This window comes from Carya illinoinensis, chromosome 9 (genome assembly GCF_018687715.1).
Source record: "Carya illinoinensis cultivar Pawnee chromosome 9, C.illinoinensisPawnee_v1, whole genome shotgun sequence".
Taxonomy (NCBI): Eukaryota; Viridiplantae; Streptophyta; class Magnoliopsida; order Fagales; family Juglandaceae; genus Carya; species Carya illinoinensis.
In genome coordinates, this window is record NC_056760.1 from 15757495 (window position 1) to 15780536 (window position 23042).

Sequence of the window (23042 nt, forward strand, 5' to 3'; positions counted from 1 at the left end):
TGCGTAAGCAAGTGAAAAATAATCAAGACAAGTCATGCATGGCATAACATCAGCATGATCAGTCACGATTTTAAGTTCTCAGCATGAAAACATACGTTTATTATGTTTATGTTGTGATGGATTTCTTACTGAGTCTTCGACTCATTTTAATTTATTTCATGTTTTCTAACCACTCAGGTCAGGAGGATGATCAATTCGAGTAGGCAGACTAGGCATAGAAGGAGTAGACTATGACTTAGTAACTTTGTTGTGTGATTTCCATTTCAGCCAGTTTTGAGAAATTAAGTTATATTTTATTAAGACAACTTATTTTATAAACTCTTTTAAGTTATGAACAATGTTTCTACAAATTATATAATTCTCTTATATGATTATATATATGCGTAAGCAAGTGACAACCCTAACCTCAGTATGGAAAGGGGGTGTTCCATCATCTTTTAACATTTTTAAGTATGACCGAGAAAGTTTGAAAGAGTAGGCATAATGGAGGTTAGAACCAGTTAGGTTAGACCAACAAGGCCACCTCATGCATTAATTATTCTTACTATACTGTAGTAAGAATAAATGTCTAGAAGAAAGTGCTTGGCCAGCCGAGACTTTCTCCTGAGAGTTTCTATCGATTGTATTTTTATATATTTCTTTTTACATAATGACTACATGAGATGTATTGTTTAATGAGTTTCTGAATATTTTTAAATAGTTAAAGTGACTTAATTTTTTTTTTTTTTTTGAAAATTAACATAAAATTAAAAAAGAAAAAAACAAAATACACTTCTCAGTAGGACTCTCGGGAGAAAGTCTCGGTGGCTAGCTATAGCAAAGTTCATGTCTAGAACTCTAGATGTTGGTTGAAAAAGACTAACAACCAACAAAAGAGAGGAGACACGCAGCCAACATCTAGAACTCTAGATGTTGGCTGCGTGTCTACTTTTTTTTTTTTTTTTTTTTTTTTTTTTTTTTTTTTTTTTTTTTTTTTTCAAAAAAAAGAGAGTAGACACGCAGCCGGCAGCCCTAGCCAAAATTATGGCATGCATGTTCGTTCATTTACCTACAATAGATGACATCTCGGAAACATTCCCATCACTTGTCGATTAAATTAAAAGCCATCCATCTCATTTTACCTTATCTTAATTCATTTTATTTAATTATTATAATATTTTTAAACTTTCATATAAAATATAATAAATAATTCAATTTTTTTAAATCTCAAAATAATAATAATAATATTAATATAACAATATTTTATTTTATTTTTAATTTTTATATCAATTCATCTTATTTCAACTCATTATCTAAATTGCATCTAAGGCTATACGCTTGAAACCAAACAATATTTTCTTTTTAAGTTGGTTAAAAGGTCCAAACTTGATCAGCCTGACTGTACAAGTCTTAAAAAGAACGATGCATTATGTACTAACGAGGCAGTCGATCGCAACCCCTTTAAAGAGGTAGCTTGGCCTTTATATATATATATACAGCTTTGCTACATACAGTCGTTACATGTAATTAGCGTGCAGTCAACTGTACGGAATGAATAAAAAAAAATTATAAATTTTTTTTTTATATTTAATGGGACCTACATGAATTATAAAAAATTATAAAAATAAATTTTTTTTTTATGTAAATTCCGTATTAATTTTTTTTTTACAACTGACTGCATCTCCCGATTGCAAAAAATATTTCTTATATATATATATATATGCATCATTGTATACTGGTCCAATTAATATTTATTGTACGTGCATGTTACTTTTCTGGTCTACTAATCCACCGTAATTAAATGTGAGCCGTTTGGATACAGAAGCTCACCTCACTCTGTATGAAAAAATCATCTCTCATTCAAACGGTCAAACATAGATACGAAGGTTGGTTTGAATTTATTTTCACAAAACGATAAAAATTGTCACATTTTTCAAAGAAAGAAAACGTTATAAAATTAATGTAGATGAAACCAGCTCATCTCACTCTGTATGCAGAAATCATCTCTATCCAAACGGTCAAATAAAGATCTAAAAGTTGGTTTGAATTTATTTTCACAAAACGATAAAAATTGTCACCATTTTAGAAGAAAGAAAATATTATAAAATTAATATAGATAAAATCATCTCATCTCATTTGTAAAGAAAACATCTCCATCCAAACGGTCAAACGGAGATTTGAAAGTTGGTTTGACTTTATTTTTACAAAACGATAAAAGCTGAGAGCTAAATGTTGGTTTGAATTTATTTTCACATAACAAAAAAAAGTCATCTTTTTAGAAGAAAGAAAACATTAGGAAATTAATGTAATTTAATAAAAATATTGTCATCTTATAATACTATTATGAAAGATATTATAAAAAATTAAATTTGAGTAGGTAATTTATAAATTACTATTAAGAGGTTGTTTAGATAGTGAGATGAGATTAGATCGTTTAGATAAAAGTTGAAAGTTAAATAAAATATTATTTGAATGTTATTTTTTAATATTATTATTTTTTATTATTTGAAAAAATTAAAGTGAAATTTGAAAAAGTTGAATTGTCTATTATATTTTGTGTGGAAATTTTAAAAAGTTGTAATGATTAGATAAAATGAGATGGATTATGAATTTAAGAGTATTTCTTAATCCAAATAGCCTCTTATTATTTATAAAACCTTTAAAAAGTTAAAACCATCTCATCTCACTTTCTAATCTAAATACACAAAATTTTGAAAAATCATCTCATTTCAACTCAACTCAACAATCTCACTTATATTCACAAACCATTTTAACTCATTTCATCTCATCTCACTATCCAAACGAGCCGTCATGAGCAAATTTATGTAGACCTTTCTTGTTGGGAGCAAAGTGGTACTACAATAATATTGGACATACTCCAATCCTTCTAGAATATTTTGTTCTCTTAATTTTATTTCTTTTTTCAATCTTTTGGTTCTATTGATTTTTTCAATCTTTTGGTTCTATTGATTCTTCTTATAACTTTCTTCATTTTATATTTCTATTCCTTTTTTTTTTTTTTTTCCTGCATGTCTTAGCTTACTTGTCATACATTTACATGCCTGGTATTTACGTACTTACCATGAGGGGCAAATCTAAGTATCCAGTTAACTGCAAGTTTAAGTTTTGGTAGGATTATGAAGGATCTCTAGAAAGAAGAGAACTTCTATATACAACCGCCGGTGAGGAACCGGCGCGGAATCGGATGACGTGGCAGTGTCACGTCAGTTGATATTTTATTAAAAAAATTATTAAAAAAAAAAAACATCGATTGAAATATGCAGAAAAATGGGAGGGAAACTTAAACCAAGCCCCTCGATGAGTTGCTCGAGCTGAACCCAGAGAGTCTCACTCTCTGAACGATCCCGTCTGTGGTCGCCGCCGTGGACTGAACTGGTTGTTGCGCTCGCCGTTCGTCACACATTCCAGATTTGAGCCGCCGTCTACGTGGGTTGGACTCGATTTCCAGATCCGAGTAGTCGCGTCTCTGCTTCTTCCACTACCACGGTTCTTGAGTATTTCTTTCTCTTCTTTTGGACTTGATTTTCTGCTGTTCTTCACACATTCTCTTCTTTGGAAGTTTCTTATTCTTATTCTGCTTGCAAAACGAATTGAAAAGGCGAAATGCGACGTCTTTTTGGCAAATATCAGAGCTGGAAAGCATTATTTTTGTCTAATCATGTTCTCTATTAGTTTTTCCTTTACATCCTGTTTTTTAGACCACATCTAGTCATCTTCTAGCAGTTTCCCATCACCTTTTAGGGTTTCGGTTCCACATAACCATCAGAAAGATGCTAGTAGTTTCATCCCAGCTGGAGAACACCTTCTAAAAAATTATAGAACTCATTCATTTTAGATTGAAGTGACTTAGAAGATGATGATGGTGATCATGATGAGTAGATTTTAGCGGTGCATGTTTTTTACAGGTTGAGAGATCAGGTGGCCATTCGGGGAGACCTTTTTGGCTCCCTTTCAAAGGACACACATCTATCTGGGTGACTCTTTATTAAGGTATGGAAAATCATGCCCAAAACTTGTTTGACAAAAGGTCAGAAAGGAAACCTCTGTTTGTATTGTATTGTTTTTCACTATCGTTTACAGTGTATTGTTTTTCTCTATCGTTTACAGTGCTTTACAGACAGTATTTATAGACAATATTTAAAGCAATCAAACCATGAATTTCGGATCACAAGACATGTACCCTAATGGAATTCCTTTCTTGTTAGACGAATGTGCTGAAGTGCTCTGCCTTGGAGTGGTGCTGCTGCATCTTGCTTCATTGGTGGCATTGTCCTTTTGTGTAGCAGCCTGTGCAAGTCCTTTGGCTTTTTCCTCTTGTGTGGCAGACTGATGTAGTGCTTTTTCCTTTTGTATAGGAGTCCGTTACAGTGCAATTTCTTTATCCTCAACACTCTTTAAGCCCCCAAAGATGGAGAAAAAAGATTTGCCTTATTCCACCAAATTGCCTTTCTTCTAAATTTACCCATCCCAGGATTTGCCGATACCCACCAAATAATTTTAAAAAAATGAAAATAAAAAACCAGTTGCTGAACCTTGTGACCAACTTTCTATGTATATATGATCCACATGCAGGGCCTGCAGATTGCTTTTCTTTCTCTCTCTTTTTTTTTTTTTTCCTGAAAAAGTCTTGATTTATTTGTTATTGAAATTGCCTTTAGTTAATTGCATGCAGTGTTGATTATCATATATATGGTCAATATTGCTGCATGGTCCAAAATGTTTGTTGAGTCCCAGACATTGGTTGATTTTTTCTAGTCATGTATCTGTCTCCGTCTCTGTCTTACTAGTTTTTCTCCTAGGTCTATTAATTTATTATTGATCTTGATTTAAACTACTCATGGAAGTTGATAGATAAATGGTTTGAAACACAATATTGTCATTGGCATTATATATCGTGGGGGCAAGTTAGCTAAATATCCCAATTGACAGGAAATTCTTTACTTTGATTTTCGATATTTTTCTTGTTTGCAATCAACAAGAAATAGAGGTATCAAAAAGATGTTGAAACTCTGAGTTTGCTTCATAATATAAAGAAAAAGACTTTTTCTTCAGCATAACTCTAACATCCTTGCGAGTTACGACTCTAATTCACACTCCCTTTAGTAAATAGCCATTGCTGTCCCAAAAGCCAAGGTATTCGCTTGTCTATAGTTTTTTCTTGCTCAATCTCTCCGTATCTCTTGCATGTTTGATTCTTTGCTGTCTTTGGTATGTTCTCGTGCTCTGGAAATGGTGGTTCTTTTAATATTTTTTTTTTTTAAATGAAATTGAGGTTCATGTTATTCATTTTTTCAGCACTAGGATTACATTTGCTGGCTCTCTCTCATTTGCTTATGTTTTCTTGGCGGCTGAACCATTTGCTTGTGTGGACTAATGGAAGCTGAGTCTTCTGGCTTCTTGTTGTGTTATTGGATTTTTCAGGTTTATTTATTTAATTTTTTAATTTTCTGTGCGTGTGGTATTATTTTGATTTATAATACAATAGTCTGAATATTAGGCATTGAGGGCGATGTTAGGAGAATCCGTTCAAAGAATTTACCTTTTTGGAAAAATGCTTGCAGAAAAGAGAGAATATTAGGCATAATCATAATTGCCTTGGACTCTATTTATTTAAATTTTGAGTATGAGACACATAAAGTGACCAACTTGTTTGTTCATTTGCTTTTTTGGTCAATGATAAGAATCGATCGGTTGGCCAGCTAGTGACAATACCACCTCGAGTGGTTTGTTGCTATGCTTAGCGGACCTGATTAGGATATTATATATTTTTATGTTTAAATCACAATTCGGCCTCAAAAGTGCATTTTGAATGACCAGGCTCTATGTTTGGCAAGCTGGAAAAAGCGAATATTGTATGATCTGGAACAAAACTATAATTTAAACTATAATATTGTAAGTTCCATGAAAAAAGTACGCACTTGAGGTATGTGACTATTACTTGTAAGGAGAAATATCTAAATGTTCAATCTGGATCTGATAGTATTTTCCAAGTAATGGTCCTTCCAAGTTTCATGTAGCCATATATGTATGCTATTGATTGGAGGAGGATTGAACTTAAAATAATTAAAAGTTTTGGAAATATTCAATTTGTCGAAAATATTTATATCACTTGGAACAACAGTCTAATTTGGCTTTGGCTTGACAGGAATTATGGAAACTGATGCTATCACTCTGGGAGTTACAAGCAGTTTTGAAGACTTGTATAGCTGGGAGTTACAAGCAGTTGAGGATCAAAATATGTATTAAAACTTTCAAGAATTATGGCTATGTATATGACCTATATTATGATGTATGTAGAATTATGGCAGTCTCAGAATTTATGTCTTTAGGTTCATATAGGGTGAAGAAACCACTCCAGAACACTGTAAATGATTACATGGGGAATTACTTGGCTTTGAAGTATGTGACTATACAGGATGTAATGGTTATGTCCATTTTTCTGCCACTCTCTGGCCATTAGGATCATAACCCAAGTGAGCGCATTTTTCTGCCACTCTCTAGCCATTAAAAGTGAGCATCTGGAAGTAAAATAAACCAAATGAGCTATCACAATTCAATCTCATCACAGCTTGCCCGTCTGATAAAACAGGATGAAATTAATCTCTGAATTCAAGCCCATCAAAGCAAAATAAACAATAAACCTGTAGGAAAAATTTAGTAAGTTTTTAGATTAGTTGCATCAAACTTTCAAAAGACATAGTTGGTTAGAAATAAAGACAGTGACATTGAGGAATGTAAAAACATCATTTTTACACTCTTGCCTAATGCATACAAAACACAATAAAAACTGAGCAATTCTATCAAAAATGCAACATTCCCATCACAATATTCCATGAAATCTAACAAAACACAATTTCCTTATGCCTTCTCTAGTGACTTAAATAGGTCTTGTATTACATCTTGTGTACTTGGGCTATGCCTATTCGTATTAATACTACCATTTACCTATTAAATAAAAAATGAAATCTAACAAATATATATAAATATATATATATATATATATATAATCATGTCATTTCCTTCATGATCAAGGATGTACAAAAATTCATACATCAAGTCTTTTGTTCAATACAAGAGCCAAAGTCCAATGCAAAAACACAATACTACTAATGCAAAACCCCAATACATTCGTTGTAAATGCCTTATTTCAGCTTCTTGTGCGTGACGCCCCAACTCCTTCTCGAGCTGATCCACTATCTTACGAGGTCAATCTCCCTCTTTTCGAGAAGCTTGACTATTTTCTCAAGATCTTTCTCCTTCCGTAACAGGTTATTGATGATTGGTCTTTACAGGTTCCTAAAATTTTGGGATGGTCAATCATCACAAGGACGACAAAAAGGATAACATGTAAGCTCTCTCAACAAAAGTTTTACAAAATCAAAAATAAAAAAACTAAGGACAAGGATATCCTGAAAATTAAGCAAAACAAACCAAAATAAAGTGCATCCTTAAACTGGGGGTTTGGGGGGTTCACGGTTTTAATGCCAGCATTTTTCTGTTTATGATATCACTGGGGCAAATGCTTACTCATCACAGCCTACTTAGGAGTCCATGATCTATAGTACCAACCCACTTTAATTCAACATGACTTAAAAGTGATCCGGTTTTTCTTTTGCTCTGTTATTTATTTGCCGTACCCAAGAAAGAACCACCTCTCTATTGACCATTACTTTTTTTGATAAGTCTATTGACCATTACACATTTAGTTTCCTAATTCTGTTGTCATAAAGAAAATTAAACACAATAATCAAGATATAATGCAAGTCATACATGTTCTAATTGTCTACTACCTATAAAAAAAAAAGCAATATAAGGAATCAAGGCAGGAAAACAAAATCATAACCCGCTGATACACAATCAAAAAGAAAGATTTAACATATAAAAAAGTAAATTGTTGAACATAAACAATTATCGAAAATCACTGTCACCTTAAATATCATTGCTAAAACTAAACAAGCAAATAATCCCAACCAAGCATCATGATCCAATACTCCTATCCAAGAACATATATCACATACCAGCTTAACAGCCACCTCCTCTCCAGTTTGCACATTAATGGCTATCACCACAAGGAAAAAAACAAAAGTCAGAATTTTGAAACAGAACGGCAAAATAAAATAGCCATCAAATAACAATGAAAAAATGAAATAAAATAAAAACAATAGTGATGGAAAAGCATTGAATGGAAATACCTAGATAGAGCTCCCCAAAGGACCCACTTCCAATCTTTCTCCCTAGCTTAAACTTCCCAGCAATCACATGCTCCATTATCAAATTCCCTTCGACACACGCCCACCCAGAAGCTCAAAAGTGCTCAGATTTGTGACCAACCCAGCATTTATTTGTACAATTAACCCAATACCCACCAAACATTGACCTCCAAGTTCACGGGCCTCCAAATTTCAAAGAAATAAATAAATTTCTTGCTTTCTTTAGTAATCCGGAGGGGAAGAAGACCCAAAAAAATCACAAAATAAGCATTAAATCAGCACCAAACTGAAAAATAAATAAATAAATAAAAATACCTAGAAGACCAAAAAAATGGAAGAAGTCTATATATCCCCAAACAATGAGGATAGGATTTTGATTTCTAAAACAAAGTCCACACTCTCCAACTACATATTTTGAAACCAAAACCCCGCAATCCCAATCAGAAAAGCTAGAATGAAGAAAAGGATCTACTAACTACATTGACCAGAAGACCGATGAGGAAATGGAATTGAATTCTTAAACTAAAGACAGGGAAATAATGATGAAATCGGCGAAGATTGTTGGGATCAGAGAGGAAAGACAAAAGGTTCAACGTTTGGCTCAATATATATATTTGTTGGAGAGTCGCGGAAAGTGATGTTGGTAAAGAAATAAAGAAAGAGAGATATGAAGGGAAGAAAAAAAAAAAAGCAGGTGAAGCTCATCGTTTCAATCTTATTTGGCCAAATAAATACATTTACAAAATGAAACAATGAGATATGGCAGGGAAAAACAAGATTCAAAATGTGAGCAGAAAATCCACTCAATTGCATTACGAATCTATGAGTATATGTGGATAGTGAAACGTGTTCGTAAACGTAAACGACCATATTGAACAAAGGGGTTTCAGATCATTTACCAGACGAAATGCAGGCGTGCTCGAGTTGATTCCAGATCTGAGAGTAAGAAATGTTGGAAACCAAAACGAAAAGACATAAAAAGGAGAAAACTAACCCGATTTTTTGAGGTTAGGGTTAGGGTTGGGGTTTTTTTTAATCGGTGCTCTGTGGGAAAGCGGGATTTCAGAATGGGATTTCATGGCTTTGGTTCGTCGATTTGTGGGTTGAAATCGGGTTTGTGGCTTTTGGGTTCGAGGCTTGTTCGTGGGTTTGTGCGTCAGTGGTTCTTTGGTACGAGGTTGAAACGTGGGTTTGTGGGTTCTTTCTTCAATTGGGAATGGTTTTCGACTGGGATGGAAGGCTGCTTCTGGCTTCTGGCTTCTGGCTTCCTAGGGAAGACAATGAAAATGGGAAAGAGGAGAGGGTCTCACAGGGGATGGAGGGAAGAGAAAGTCTTGGTCGAGTCTCGTAAGAGATGGAGGGAAGAGAAAGTAAAGAGAGTTTTTGAAAAGCAATAACACGAAAACGAGGCAAGTTTGAATATTGAATTAAAACCGTGACGACACCGTTTTGAAACATGCCACGTAGGAGCCGGTTACGCGGGGGTTACCCAGGACGGTTGTAAGTATCTAAAATTAATGTAGTATGCTTTGCATTCAAATTGCGTAGGGTTTCACCACTCTATATGTCCTTTTAGGCACTCAAAACAAAATGCCACCTCCCTTGCATGCCATATTTTTCTCAAAATAGCCATTCAAGGCACCTTGCAACCACATTTTCTATCGGGGTTGCTCTTGAAAGGTCCTTTAAAGCATTCACATCTCATTTTTCATAAATTAAAATTTCTTATAATTTAGCTAAAAAGTACATTTTCTAAAATTTTTTCTTAAATTTTACTCATCTTTCAAAAACTTCCTACATCTCATTCCCTATCATTTCTCTATTCTATTAAAATAATATTTCTCTATTATTTTTTTATTACTTTTTTCTCTCACTTCTATTCACAAACTTAACTACTCAATATTTTTTCTTATGCTTTGAACTATTACTCTAGTGAATATTTTAAACAAAAATTTAAATTATTTTTTTGTGGATATGATAATATTTTTAAAATTAATTTTTTTTATATTTTCGTAATTAATTAAATTATTTTTAAAATTATTATTTAAAACTATAATAAATATGAGTATGAAAGAAAGTGTAGATGATTGAAAAATTATTTATTTTATATATTAGAATAAAATAATGATAAAAATGATTTAGGGAATGAATAATATGTTGACTCACTGTTCATTCTCTAAACCTTTTCTCTAAAATAGAAATCCGGATGTGGGAGGTATTTTGATCAAAACCCCATAATAAACCTCAAATTATGGAAAATCCAGTACTTTGGAACACCGGATGTGAATGCTCTTAGGTAACCAACCAATATATGGCCACCGACCCATTTAGCCTCCCTTGTCTAAATGAACAAGCTAAGAAATCTTTGGAATCTACTGAAGTTTGCTTTTAATGCCGTGACATAGAGATGATAGCCACCCAAGGATATATAAAGGCATAAATGTGAATCTTATGTTCCACAAGTTAATCCATTTAATCCGAAAACCAAAGCCTCCTAATGGCCTACTCAATGTGTCTTAATGCTCTTGATTCAGTACGACGTTACAATCATTCTGCATTGCTTCCATCTAAGAAACCTGACGCACATGTAACAAAAGGAAATCGTGATGTTCCTCATCCATTCAAAAGCATGGCCCTTGCAAATAACTCAAGTGACTCGACTATTGTTTGAAGATCAGGAAATTGTCATCCTACCATCTGGCATGATGATTACATTCAGTCATTAAAAAGTGACTACGTGGTAAATTTTTCTATCTCTATTATTTTTTATTTTTTATCTCAATAGTTCTTGCATTAGCGGTGCAAGACTAATCAATGAAACTTGGATTGGTAGGCGGAGTCATACACCATAAAAATTGAGAACTTGAAGGGAAAAGTGATAGAGATGTTTCACAAAATGGTGGATCCTTTAAATCAAGTTGAGAAGATTGACATCTTGCAAAGACTTGGAATATCTTACCACTTCGAAGATGAAATAAGGAGGATGTTGGACAAAATACACAAAACTCATTATGGAGGTGATGTTTGCAGGGAGCAAAGGTTATACGCCACAGCTCTCGAATTTAGATTGTTAAGACAAAAGAAATATCATGTACCTCAAGGTAAACAACATACTAGTAATGCTTGACAAATATAAATAAACAAATCATTTGTTAACTAGTGAGCTTAATTTGTTGACTGCAGATATTTTCAAGAGTTTTACAAATGAAAGGGGGGATTTCAAAGAATGTCTTTATGATGATGTCGAGGGAATGTTGGCTTTGTACGAAGCCTCCTTCCTCTTGATAGAAGGTGAAAGCATCTTAGAGGAAGCAAGAGATTTTACAACCAAACATCTCAAAGACTATGTGAAGAAAAGCACAGATCAAATCTTTGTGCAATGGTGAACCACGCCCTGGAGTTTCCATTGCATTCGAGGGTAAAAAGATTGGAAGCAAGGTGGTTCATTGATGTATATAGGAGTAGAGAAGATATGGACCCTATCTTGCTTCAACTTGCAGAATTGGATTTCAACATGGTACAAGCAGTCCACCAAGAAGATCTTAAAGTAGTGTCAAGGTAAAAGGGGCATTTATACTCATGATCTTGTAATTTGACATTCACCCAAAAAATATATGCGAGGATTTACTGGATATATATACAATTAGAAAGGTAAAAAATTTCATTACTATAGTTCTAGAACTGATATTATTTCCTTGTCTCATACAAAGGTGGTGGAAGAGCACTGGCCTTGGAGAGTTGAGCTTTGTGAGGGATGGGGTGGTGGAGAATTTCTTATGGACAGTGGGAGTATCGTTTGAGCCCTAATTCGGATTTGTGAGGAGAATGTTAGCAAAGTTCGGAGCACTGATAACAATAATAGATGATGCCTATGATATCTATGGCACTTTAGAAGAACTTGAGCTCTTCACAAAAGTTGTTGAGAGGTTTGTATTGTAGATGAGATGTCAATGCAATGGAAAAACTTCCTTACCATATGCAGCTGAGTTTCCTTAACCTCTACAACTCAGTTAATGAACTGGCTTTGGACACCCTCAAGGAAAAAGGTTTCAACATCATTCACTACCTTAAGAAGGGGGTATGAGCTTCACTCTTATATAAATATATATATATATACTCTTATATATATATATTACTCTAGCATTTGTTGTACATTATAACTCTTCTGCTTCATTGATCCACCATAAATGTTTCAGTGGGCAGATTTATGTAGAGCTTATCTAATGGAGGCGAAGTGGTACTACAGTGGATATACACCGAGCCTTCAAGAGTACATTGAAATTGAATGGCTGTCAATACGATCACCACTTTTACTGGTGCATTCTTATTTTTCTGTTACAAATCCCATAACAAAGGAAACCTTAGATTTATTGGAAGACTATCCTAATATAATTCATTAGCAAGGAATGATTGTACAACTTATGGATGATCTTAGAACATCTAAGGTTTGCAAACCACACTATCCCAAGTCTTTTGCCAAAATATTTTCGGTCTTCTTACATGAACATAGGATAATATACTTATATTTGTGTTAATTTGGAAATCATGATGAGTTCGAAAGAGGTGATAATCCCAAATCAATTCAATGTTACATGAATGATACTGGTGCTAGTGAAGAAGATGCTCGTGAGTATATATGGAATTTGATTAGTGCAACATGGAAGAAGTATAATGAAGAACTCGCTGCAAGTTCTCCCTTTTGTGAAGCATTTATTCAGATTGGATTGAATTTTGCAAGGATGTCCCAATGCATGTACCAGTACGTAGATGGGCAGTGTTGAACATGGTGAAAGTAAGGACCGAGTGCTAACGTTGCTTATTCATCCCATCCCTCTATCTAAAGATTGATGAATGATTGATATATATGCATACATGATTAAAACTTCGCCTTCAAAATAATTACGTAGAAATATAAATATTTTCTTTTATCCATATTTGACAAGCCACATCTTTCCCTTTACACAATACATGACGTAAAAGCCAAACCAAAACTAGCTTGGTTTGCTTAACTTGAATAAGACTGCACTTTACCATAGATGTATTGCATGCTACACTTCTCAGTTGAATTTGCTGTGCATGCCGAAACCGAGTTGATTATTCGAACATTTTCAAATTTTATGATCAAAATGAATCGTTCAGGAATTGCATAAATTTATCACACAGAGATGGTGGGCAGAATTTTTGGATGTTATGCATAAATTTTACTACGAGAAAGAAACTCGTGCACAAAATGCCAAAAAATAAAGAAGCAAACTGCCCAATCTTTTAAAATATCTGATAAACATACATTTATATACTAAGTTGAAGTTTCTTATAAAAAGCAGCTCAAATAAAAAAAAAATATATATATATATATAGTCATCATTTTTGTCGAAGCTAACATACTCAAAACATCATAACTCAAATCATTTCACTACCATTCACAAGTTATCTTATCTCATCTCATTATCCCAACGAAGCTAAGAAGCAAGAAAATACTTCATTCATCAATCTCAAGTCACATTGTTAACTTCCTCATTGGCCTTATCAAAGCTGCACACTGAACCAGCACAAGCTTTTTTGTTGTAAAAAAATTTCCTCTATAAAAGCAATAAGTCCCCTTTAGCTGCCAAGGATTCTATAAATATTGGCACAAATACTTCTATATATGTGTGGGCACAGCCCGCCGTACAGGTGCGTATGTTGTTGCCCCCATCTTGCGATAAAAGTGTTAAATTAACCCGTAACTCCATACTCAAAAACTCTATACCACCTTCATTGACCTTTGATCTCCCAAGTTTACAGGGGAAATAAATAAATAAAAGAATGCACGAAGTTACTAACATCCAGACATGAATATCGAAATGAATTCTATGCTTATAAACTAGTACACCCATTATAATGGAACTGGAAAGTGAAAAAAATAAAAAAAAAGGTTCCGTCCTTGATCCTCTGCTTCTCTGAATCCCCCCCCCCCCCCCCCCCCCCCCCCCAACACACACAAAAACAAAAGAAAAATAAATAAATAAAGATTCATCATTTAAGAAGGGATCTTGTTAGATGTTCACGTGCGGTGGCTAATGCTTGACTTATTGTCTGCAAAAAAAAAAAAAAAACCAGAATAATAATAAATTACAAATAAAACAAATGATACAACTTAAATACGGTAGCAATAAGTGGTAGTCGTTTGTTAACGAAAATAATTTTCTTCCATACTTTAATTCAATTTCAAGGGAAAGAGAATAAAGGAATTTTTTTTTTTTTTTGGGGGGGGGGGGGGGGGGAGTGGGGAGACAGTGGGTTGAGAAGAACGGGATCTTAATACCTGCTCGGACAAAGGAGCTCCAGCATCTATGCTATTACTTGCAACCTTCCCTGCTATGACATTTGCATCTGTCTCAAGAATAATACTGTAGCAAATACAAGTTAGTTAAATCTGTGATGTGCGCTCTTTGCTGGCTGAGTCAGAAACACAAGCCAAGGAAATAGAAACATTTACGTTATGCAGCTATACATCGAAAGACATATCCTCCTACCAAAAGTGATAGTGTACTCTGTTAAAGTGTCTTTTACGATTTGGTATTGACTTTTGGTGAAGACTACATTAGAAAAGGGACTACAAATGTTCAACCGTGTCACCCATCCATGTCCAATATGTTGTTTTGAAAAATGACATTTTACAGAATGATTACATGAATTCCATATTGGACGATAAAGAGAACATTCATTCAAAAAATACCCCAAATATCTCTTGAAAACACGTTGAAGTTAAGAAAATAATCAACTCAACTATTTAGAGGCCAATAATTTGTTAAAGCATAATGAATTCATATATAATAGAGGAGCCATTAAGGACTAATCAGGTTGCTGCTCAAATTTGCAAGGTTGATAATTCTCAATCAAGATGAGTATGAACTAAAGCCCTCAATCGCTTCTTGAGCATATAGGCCAGAGGAGTTGAGGGCCTGAGGCCACCTAACATCTAAAAGACAACTAGCCAAGCATGACAATAACTCAAACAGAAATTTGTTTACTTATGAGAAGTCAAAGGCCACTCATAATTCTCAGTATTTGGTACTGGGAGATTTAGAGGGGTTGAGGAGTCAACATCAAACTTCAACGGAATTCACAAAACTTGCAAACACTTTTGAATAAATAACCAGGAAAATACCTCCACGCAGTTTCTTTTAATGAATGTGACGATCAAAATTTGGAACTCATATATCAGCTATTATGATTCTAAATAGCATTAAACAACTATAGAAATTGTGTAATGTCCAAGAAAATCTAATTGAATATAGCAACTTTTTTTACTCTCTGGTGGGTAGCTCTTTCTTTCATGATATGATAATTATGGAAAATTGAAGATAATGACTGCAAACTATAAAAGAAAAGTTTCTTTAACAACATGATACAAGAACATTATGGTACCGGATGACACTCCTCTGGCTTCAAAAGGTTTTATTCCGGCCCAGCTAAAACTATCATGTTCAATCATTATAACTCCCCAACTAAGTGGATACCACATAAACAGAATACTGAAGAAAATGATTCAGGAACATCATTTTCCAACCATTGTTTTAGAAATCTTCTTGGACTCACATGCATGATGTGCCTTGCAATAATAATATAATTACTAAGTTTCACAAATAAAACTTCCACAACTAATTTCACCAGATAAAATATCTGCAGTCCAGGGATTTTAGGCTCCGATTTTTGAAGATTTTGAGCTTGAGCTACCAAGAAAAGTAGAAGACACACATAAATGAAGCCAACAAGCTTATAAATGAAAAGTTGAGAAGAAAAGAATGATAAAAAATATACAAAGAAGCAAATTACTTTATTTTATAAGTAAAAGAACATATTACTTACCCGCCATCAACAATCTCATCGAGGCATAACAGAATGAGATCCAAGTTTTCTAGTGCCTCCTTCTTTTCCACATTACCCCTATCACAAAAACATAGTTTTATCCAAGTAGATAAATGAATAATAAAAACAACTGAATTATTAAACAAGGGCGAAGAACAACAGTAACTATGAGAAACCTGAGAAGAAGGCCAACTGCATCAAAAAATCCCTGAAGAACAGTGGCTAAGATGAGCTCGTTTTCATCTTCACCCCCAGTAACAAAAAAGTGAAGGTCTTGAACAAACTTGTAAACAACGATGTTGTTCTCAAACATTCCTATCTCCGCTGTGAATAAAGTAGCAAGATTTTTTTTACAAGAATAGCGATAGCAATATGTTTTTTCAAGTAATCGAGAATTTTATTAAAGAACTTGAGAGGCAATAAAATAGCAAGATGTTAAATTGTAAACAATAAGAATCTAAGCAATGTACATGTACATGGATGCTTTCATCAACCATAAAGACAGAGAACAGGAGAATAAGTCATATTCTAGAGATCAACACAAATAGAGCATCTCTCATGAACAAGATTCAATGCAGATAACCTGACATTATTCTCAGAAGGGGATGATTCTTTCAAAATCAATGAAATATATCAATCAATGTCAAAGTCATCAGGGTTTTAACTAGCAAGAGCCAATGCTTGTGCAATTGCAATGGGATAGGCATGTTTGCAAAGTCATCCTTGATAAAAATGAAGCACTTCACATCCAAATAATAAGGAAACAGATACCTTCTGTCCGTGCATTTGTCTTCTGGGTCTTGGTAAATACAGCTTTCTCAAATGCTTCCTTTGCACTATTTGTGGGCCAGTCACCTGAGTAATACTTAGCAGCGACTCGTTTCCCTTCAGAATCCAAAAGCAGGATATTTTTTATGGAAGGGCATGACTCCTACAAAATGAAGATGATGCAGGATTAGGGATTGCCATAAACCTGACCTTAGCAGTATCAAGGTGACTGCTATCCTAACCCAGACAAAAGTAGCTACAGTAACCCTCGAGCCCTTGCGCGGTCAAATGCCTAGTTCTCCATGTTTAGCAGTGCAGTTTATTCAAATGTTTTGCCTTTACACAAGTGTGCAGGGTGCTCAAGACTGTTTGCTGACTTTGACACATTTGTGAGGTTATTAGTCATTAATTTTTAGACTGTGGCACAGTAATATTAGGTTTTGATCAAAGTAGCGTCTTTAATACTCTTTATTCCCAATGCTTAGAATTCTATACAAGTTTTCGCACTTTTCAGAGAGACCAAATAAAGGTAATAGAATTATATTTTCTGATCACCAAAATTAAATTTTTTGATAGGAACTTTGATTCTAGCAATCCTAAATTGTTCCTTTTTAGGATATGACCCCGTGGAGGTAACCCAATTGAAAGTTCATAAGCTACCAACAGTGGCTCACTGTCAAACGATAAGTATACAAACTGGATCCTGCATATAAGTAATGACACGCCAATATCTAATAATCGCTAAGGTATTTCACAAGAAGCAGGTTTAACAAAACAAAGAAATTTTTTCCAATTCTAATTTGAGGTACAATAGAATTCTTTGGGATCATGAATTTTCAGTTTCTTTTATAATTTCATCCAGTTTTTAGCAGGGATCAGTATTCAGTATGTTTCTAGGTAAATCCTTGTGCAAGATAGGAAAGTTTCTCTGATTCTGTATAAATTTTCTTAAAATTGGTGAATTAAAATCAGGAAGAAAAACTCGATAAACAGGAAACATAAAGACCATTTCCAGTAGATTTACAGTACAAGAAACACATTAACACTGCTGTAACCATTTCCATGGTAAATGTACGTCCTTCAAATTATTTTTGGGGAAACAAACAAGATCCAGTTCTAAGAAACATGGATTTGAGACTTAACTGTCAGAAAATATGAAAGATCAAGCACCTTTTACTCATGCATGTCAGATCTACGTGAACAGACACCTAATACTAACCATCCTAACCAGTGAGATTATTAGATGCAGTTCAATTAATAGATCTAAGTCAGAATCAAATCCTAAAATTATCCTACCACATATAAGTCGGATCAATTGCCTCTACACAAAATTAATGATATTAGAATAAAAGAAGCTGTTTAGAAAGAGAATGCGAAGCAAGTAACTCGCTCAGAGAGAGCGCGGAAAGAAACTGACCATGCTGTTTGGCGAAATTCTCCGAGAAAATCTTTGGCCTTGAGGCCGAGTGTCAGATTGTTCAGGCTTGACGGGAGAGAATAATATAACATGTGCATATATGCGATGCGGCACTGCTGAATGAATAATGCCAGTGGGACCGCTCACAGCTACACCTGCATTGTTTTTTCTTTTTTTTTTTTTTTTTTTTTTTTTTCACTTCGTGATTAAAAAAATATTTTTAATAATATTATGATTTTTTTTAAAAAATACATGTAAAACAAATGAGAGAAAAATATGGGTATAAAAATAAATCAAAAAATCGAGAAATTGGACCGGTTGATTCGGTCTGATTTTTTATCGGTTCAGTCTAGAATCAGATCTCTTATTTTAAAATCCGATCAAATTCGGTTCGAAATCAGTTTTATATTTTCTATCACCAGACTGGACCGATCCACACATTATATATATTTTAATAATTTTTAATATTATATATAATATATTTTATATTATATATAATTTTTTATATATAATTATATATAAAATAATATATTATAATTTATAACATAATATTTTAATATTAAATATAAATATTTATTTGATCATATATTTTAAATATAAAATATATATTAAATATATTTTATTATCTAATAAATTATCAATATATTTCTTTTAATAAATTTATTTGTAATACTAAAATATTTAATATATTAAAATTAAAAAATCAGATCAAACTGGATTAAAATTAATAAAATTAAAAATATCGATTTAAGAAAATAATGTATACGTAATCAATTTTAAAAAATATAAAATCAATATTATCGATTTATTCTTAAATTTTGTTTAAAACTAGATCGATTACACCGTAGAGAGAATTGATTAGCCTGGTTCCAATCGATTCCAGTCGGTTCAGTAGTTTTCCGACCGTTTTAGCAAGTGGCTGCTCCTTTAAACAAACATATATTGAAGTTAGCGAACTAGAAAAAGACAAAGTTAGAAAAGTTAAACAATAACATCATCGGTAACATAAGCAATAGATATGGCAAACTTTAAATATACCACATATTTAATATTTAATGATTCATATTGCAAAATTTTATCATAAATAAATAATATCATATCTTATTTTTATGTATATTTTTATTAAATAAATTTTTTAAAATTATTATAATTAATAATTTTCTTGTTTTAAATTAAAGGTGATTTTTTTGGTATTATTTTATAATTTTTTAAGTTGTGAAATTATTTTAATGTGTTTTCATGCTATTTATTATTGTTTTGTATTTAAATTAATTTTTAATTTAAATTAGTTATTTTTTAGCTTTAAAATTACTATATTGTTGGATTTTATTATTTTCTTTTATTTAATTATTGCGTTTAAATTATTTTATTTTATTTGTTATTTTGAAAATAATTTTCGTTTAATCAGTTTAGTAATCCAAGTTGTGAGGGCTGGATCTCATTTCTTTCCCTCCATTTTTTCTTTTTCCCTTTTCCTTTTCTCTCCCTTACACCATCGAGCTCCCTTCCCCTACCCGATCCACTCTAGCCGCCGTGACCTAGCCGAAATGCCACCACCCACTAGCGCAACTCACGCCGGCGACCTCCCCTGCATCAATCTCCACGCCCACAGCCTTCCTCTGCCGTGATAGTCCCACGGGTTTCCTCTCTCTTTTGTCTGTTTTCTTCATCCTCACCTATGCGCCGGCGTGACCAACACCACCCTGCCCATTCTCTTCACCTCTGGCCGGCATCCCTCCCCTTCCAATATTAGCCCCTCTTGTGTTGTCGTTAGCCCGCACACCCCTCTCCAAGCCGCAAGGTTTTCTTGCTCCCGCGCCACCGTGCCTCTATCGTTGGCCAACACTTCTTCACCACGTCATCATGACCTCCCAGCTACCTAACCCACCCAACCCCAACTCTGATCCATCACCGATGAAGCTCAACCAACCCACTTTCCGTTTTGGACTTTTTGGCCTTCAACCGCCGTTTGTGCCGCCTCCCACAGCTAATTACCACTTCCATTAGTTTCACTAACACCTCTAAGCCATACCCTAATTTTCTCTAGTCTTCATTTGTCCCCATTCAAATTTGGGTATTTTGTGACCCACCTCTATAGTGTATTTTGCACTGTAACGTTGCCTTTTCGTCGCTTTTTGCAGCTCATTAATCTTCCCAAAATTATTTTATAGCGCTATAAATATTTTTCAAACGACCTTTAAGATTTAAATATATTTTTACATTAACAATGCTTGTGATTGGTTTATTGTACCGAACTGAGTTCGAGGAGTTGGGGGTCGGTTGGATTGGAGGACGGAGTTGTGTTTATGATTGATTGATTTTGGAATTTGTTGTTGTTGGATATTTTTGTATCTTGTCGTATGCATTGCATAGTACACGCATGTTCATATGTATATTTGAAAACTGGATTTTCAAGTGAAAAATAATTTTGGGTATGTTTGAACGAATAGATTGAATGGTTTGAGTCAGAGGTACTGTAGGGATGATGGTAAGCAGAGACGATGGCAAAGTCCCGCGCCTATGATTCCCACCTACGATACACACGACAGGGATGGTGGTAAATAAGGATAGTGGTAGAGTATCGCATGCGAGTCCTGCCTACAGTGCACGCGGTAGGCATGGTGGTAAGTAAGGATGGTGGTAGTCCTGTCTGTGATTCTCGCCTATAGTGATTTGTTAGACTGAAAAGAGGTAAAAGGAACTGTAGAGATGGTGGTAAGCAGGGACGGTGGTAGAGTCCCACCTGTGATTTCTGCCTGCGGTGTACTCGGTAAGGATGGTGGTAGAGTCTCATCTACGGTGTTTGCGGTAAGGATGATGGTAAGTAAGGATGGTGATAGAGTCTCAAGCTGCAATTCCCGCCTACAATGTTAATTGGATATTTGTGTCATTTTCTGGAAAAATGACGGTTGTTTTAATGGATTGAAAATGTTTTAGGCCAAATTGGGATTTTGGCGTGCATGGAAAATTGGTTATTTTGGAAAATGATGATTCTTGGGTCTCATGCATATGACATCATGTTCATGCATATTGTTCTTGCTTTAATATATTTTTATCCTATGGGCTGTTTGGAGTATTACTTACCAGCAGTACCGTTTCTTGATACTGTAGACTTTGATGCAGATGATGAGGATGTCAAACCTGAGGATGCGGCTCCGCTGGATGATTGATTGGGTGCCTTTTGCTTGTATATGATGGAAATTATTTTCCTACTTTTAAATTATGTATTTTGGTTTATGACTTTGTTGTTGGAAACTTGTAATATTTTTGGTATACTTATATTTAAGTGAACTTATATTTAAACAATTCTGGTACCTAGTGATCGACTTAACTCATTCTGCTGCGTTGTTTTTATTGTACATTTTTGCTTGTACACACACTTGGCACTTAGCAATAGGATGCATGACACGTGTTGTCATCATCCCCGACGTCTCGATTTCCATGAGTTTCCATACATGGGGTTCAGGGGTGTCATAGATACGAAAGGCTGGAAACTAACTTGGCAAACCCAGATAAATCAAAATCATACACATAGAGAGATGAGACGTGAGATAGAGAGATGATGTCAGGACGAGATGGATATCACCGATAGACAACTAGACGCAGGCTGGAGAGAGAGTGGAGAGAAGTCTAAGAGATGAGAGAGAAACAACGTGAAAATGAGAAGAAATGAAGGAGGAAATGGAGGGGGGAGCTAGGGATAAAGAGTTCAATCCCAACCCAAAACGATGTTGTTTAGTGTATTAAACCAAATAACGTTATTTTTCATTATTACTTTTTTTTTTCTAAAACTTAGCTATAAAATTATGTGGTTTAGCTCATTTAAGTTAAACGACGTCATTTTCTATAAAAATAAAATAATATATTATATCAGTTTTACATGGTTTGAACATGTAAAACCATGTTCAAGAACTTAGCTATAAAACCATGTTCAAAACTATGTGGTTTGAACATGGTTCAAACTGAAACTAAACCGACCGATATCTGTTAGCAACGTTTTGGACCGCTAGTCGACCAATTCTCCACCAATTCCAATCATTTCCGATAGTTCTTGATCACGCCTAACACACTCTCCACACCAACCATAAACAATAAAACAAGTCAACTCGAGAAGAAAGTAAAATGCAATAGAAGCTATTATTATACAAGTAACGATACATACAATCTTTTTATATACAGTCCCTCTTCGGGCCAGACAGTCCGATAGGTAGAGTTAAATGGACACCAATAGATGATTGCCACATCAGCTTCTCAAATCTACTTTACACCTGCACACACCATAACATAAAGAGAAAACACTTCCGGACGGTGTCTCCTATAAGGAAGTGTTATCGGAGACAAATAGGGAACTGCCATGTAGGGGTTCCTTAAGAATTGCTTTTGGACGCATAGTAGGGAATCAACTTGTACACTCTCTCTCTCCCCCCTTTCGAACTCTGCTTTCTCTCGAACTCTCTCTGTCTCTCTCTTTCCCTCTCCTTCACGAAAATCATCCCTAACCTCTCTCTCCTTCCCTCTCTTTAACGAAAACTATCTCTAACCGTGAAAATGAACCCAGAATCTTGCAAGACCTGCAACTTCACCGTCGAGGACCTCAATAGTTCTCGTCGTCAAGCAAATCCCAAATCCCACCCATCGTATTGATGAGCACAAACTATAAATCACTTGTTATTCACAAATTCCATACAAAAGTTAGGAAATTGGGCTATTTACAAGAACTAAGAGTAGCCCTTGCGTCTAGAAATTCAAAATTGGAAGAATTAGAGGAAAACCAAAAACTCCTTTAGTTCCCACAG

The 23042-nt window shown here is 34.3% G+C and overlaps 2 protein-coding genes, 1 long non-coding RNA gene and 1 pseudogene across 5 annotated transcripts; 2 read left to right on the top strand and 2 right to left on the bottom strand.

Annotated features, from left to right (window-relative positions):
- Window positions 1–3005: 3005 nt before the first annotated feature.
- Window positions 3006–6445, top strand: LOC122277398. The gene is made up of 2 exons (XR_006228997.1): window positions 3006–3990; window positions 5296–6445. It is a non-coding gene; the product is annotated as an uncharacterized LOC122277398 (long non-coding RNA).
- Window positions 6291–8918, bottom strand: LOC122277397 (casein kinase 1-like protein 11). Of its 3 annotated transcripts, none has more exons than XR_006228996.1 (3): window positions 8193–8917; window positions 8019–8059; window positions 6291–6641 (listed from the first exon to the last, which is right to left on the bottom strand). XR_006228996.1 is itself a non-coding variant. In XM_043087370.1 (3 exons), the coding sequence occupies exons 1-3, from the start codon at window positions 8266–8268 to the stop codon at window positions 7270–7272; spliced, it is 234 nt and encodes a 77-aa protein (XP_042943304.1). In that variant the 5' UTR covers window positions 8269–8918; the 3' UTR covers window positions 6961–7269. The 3 variants fall into 3 exon arrangements, 1 of the variants encoding a protein (XP_042943304.1); XR_006228995.1 differs by lacking the exon at window positions 6291–6641 and adding an exon at window positions 6961–7296 and having other exon boundaries at window positions 8193–8912; XM_043087370.1 differs by lacking the exon at window positions 6291–6641 and adding an exon at window positions 6961–7296 and having other exon boundaries at window positions 7929–8059; window positions 8193–8918.
- A 2139-nt stretch (window positions 8919–11057) lies between these two features.
- On the top strand, window positions 11058–12630 carry LOC122277602 (annotated as a pseudogene).
- Window positions 12631–13941: 1311 nt separating this feature from the next.
- LOC122275030 (coatomer subunit zeta-1-like) lies at window positions 13942–18367 on the bottom strand. The gene is made up of 6 exons (XM_043083941.1): window positions 18247–18367; window positions 16833–16992; window positions 16238–16385; window positions 16062–16139; window positions 14515–14599; window positions 13942–14285 (listed from the first exon to the last, which is right to left on the bottom strand). The coding sequence occupies exons 1-6, from the start codon at window positions 18247–18249 to the stop codon at window positions 14226–14228; spliced, it is 534 nt and encodes a 177-aa protein (XP_042939875.1). The 5' UTR covers window positions 18250–18367; the 3' UTR covers window positions 13942–14225.
- Window positions 18368–23042: the final 4675 nt, after the last annotated feature.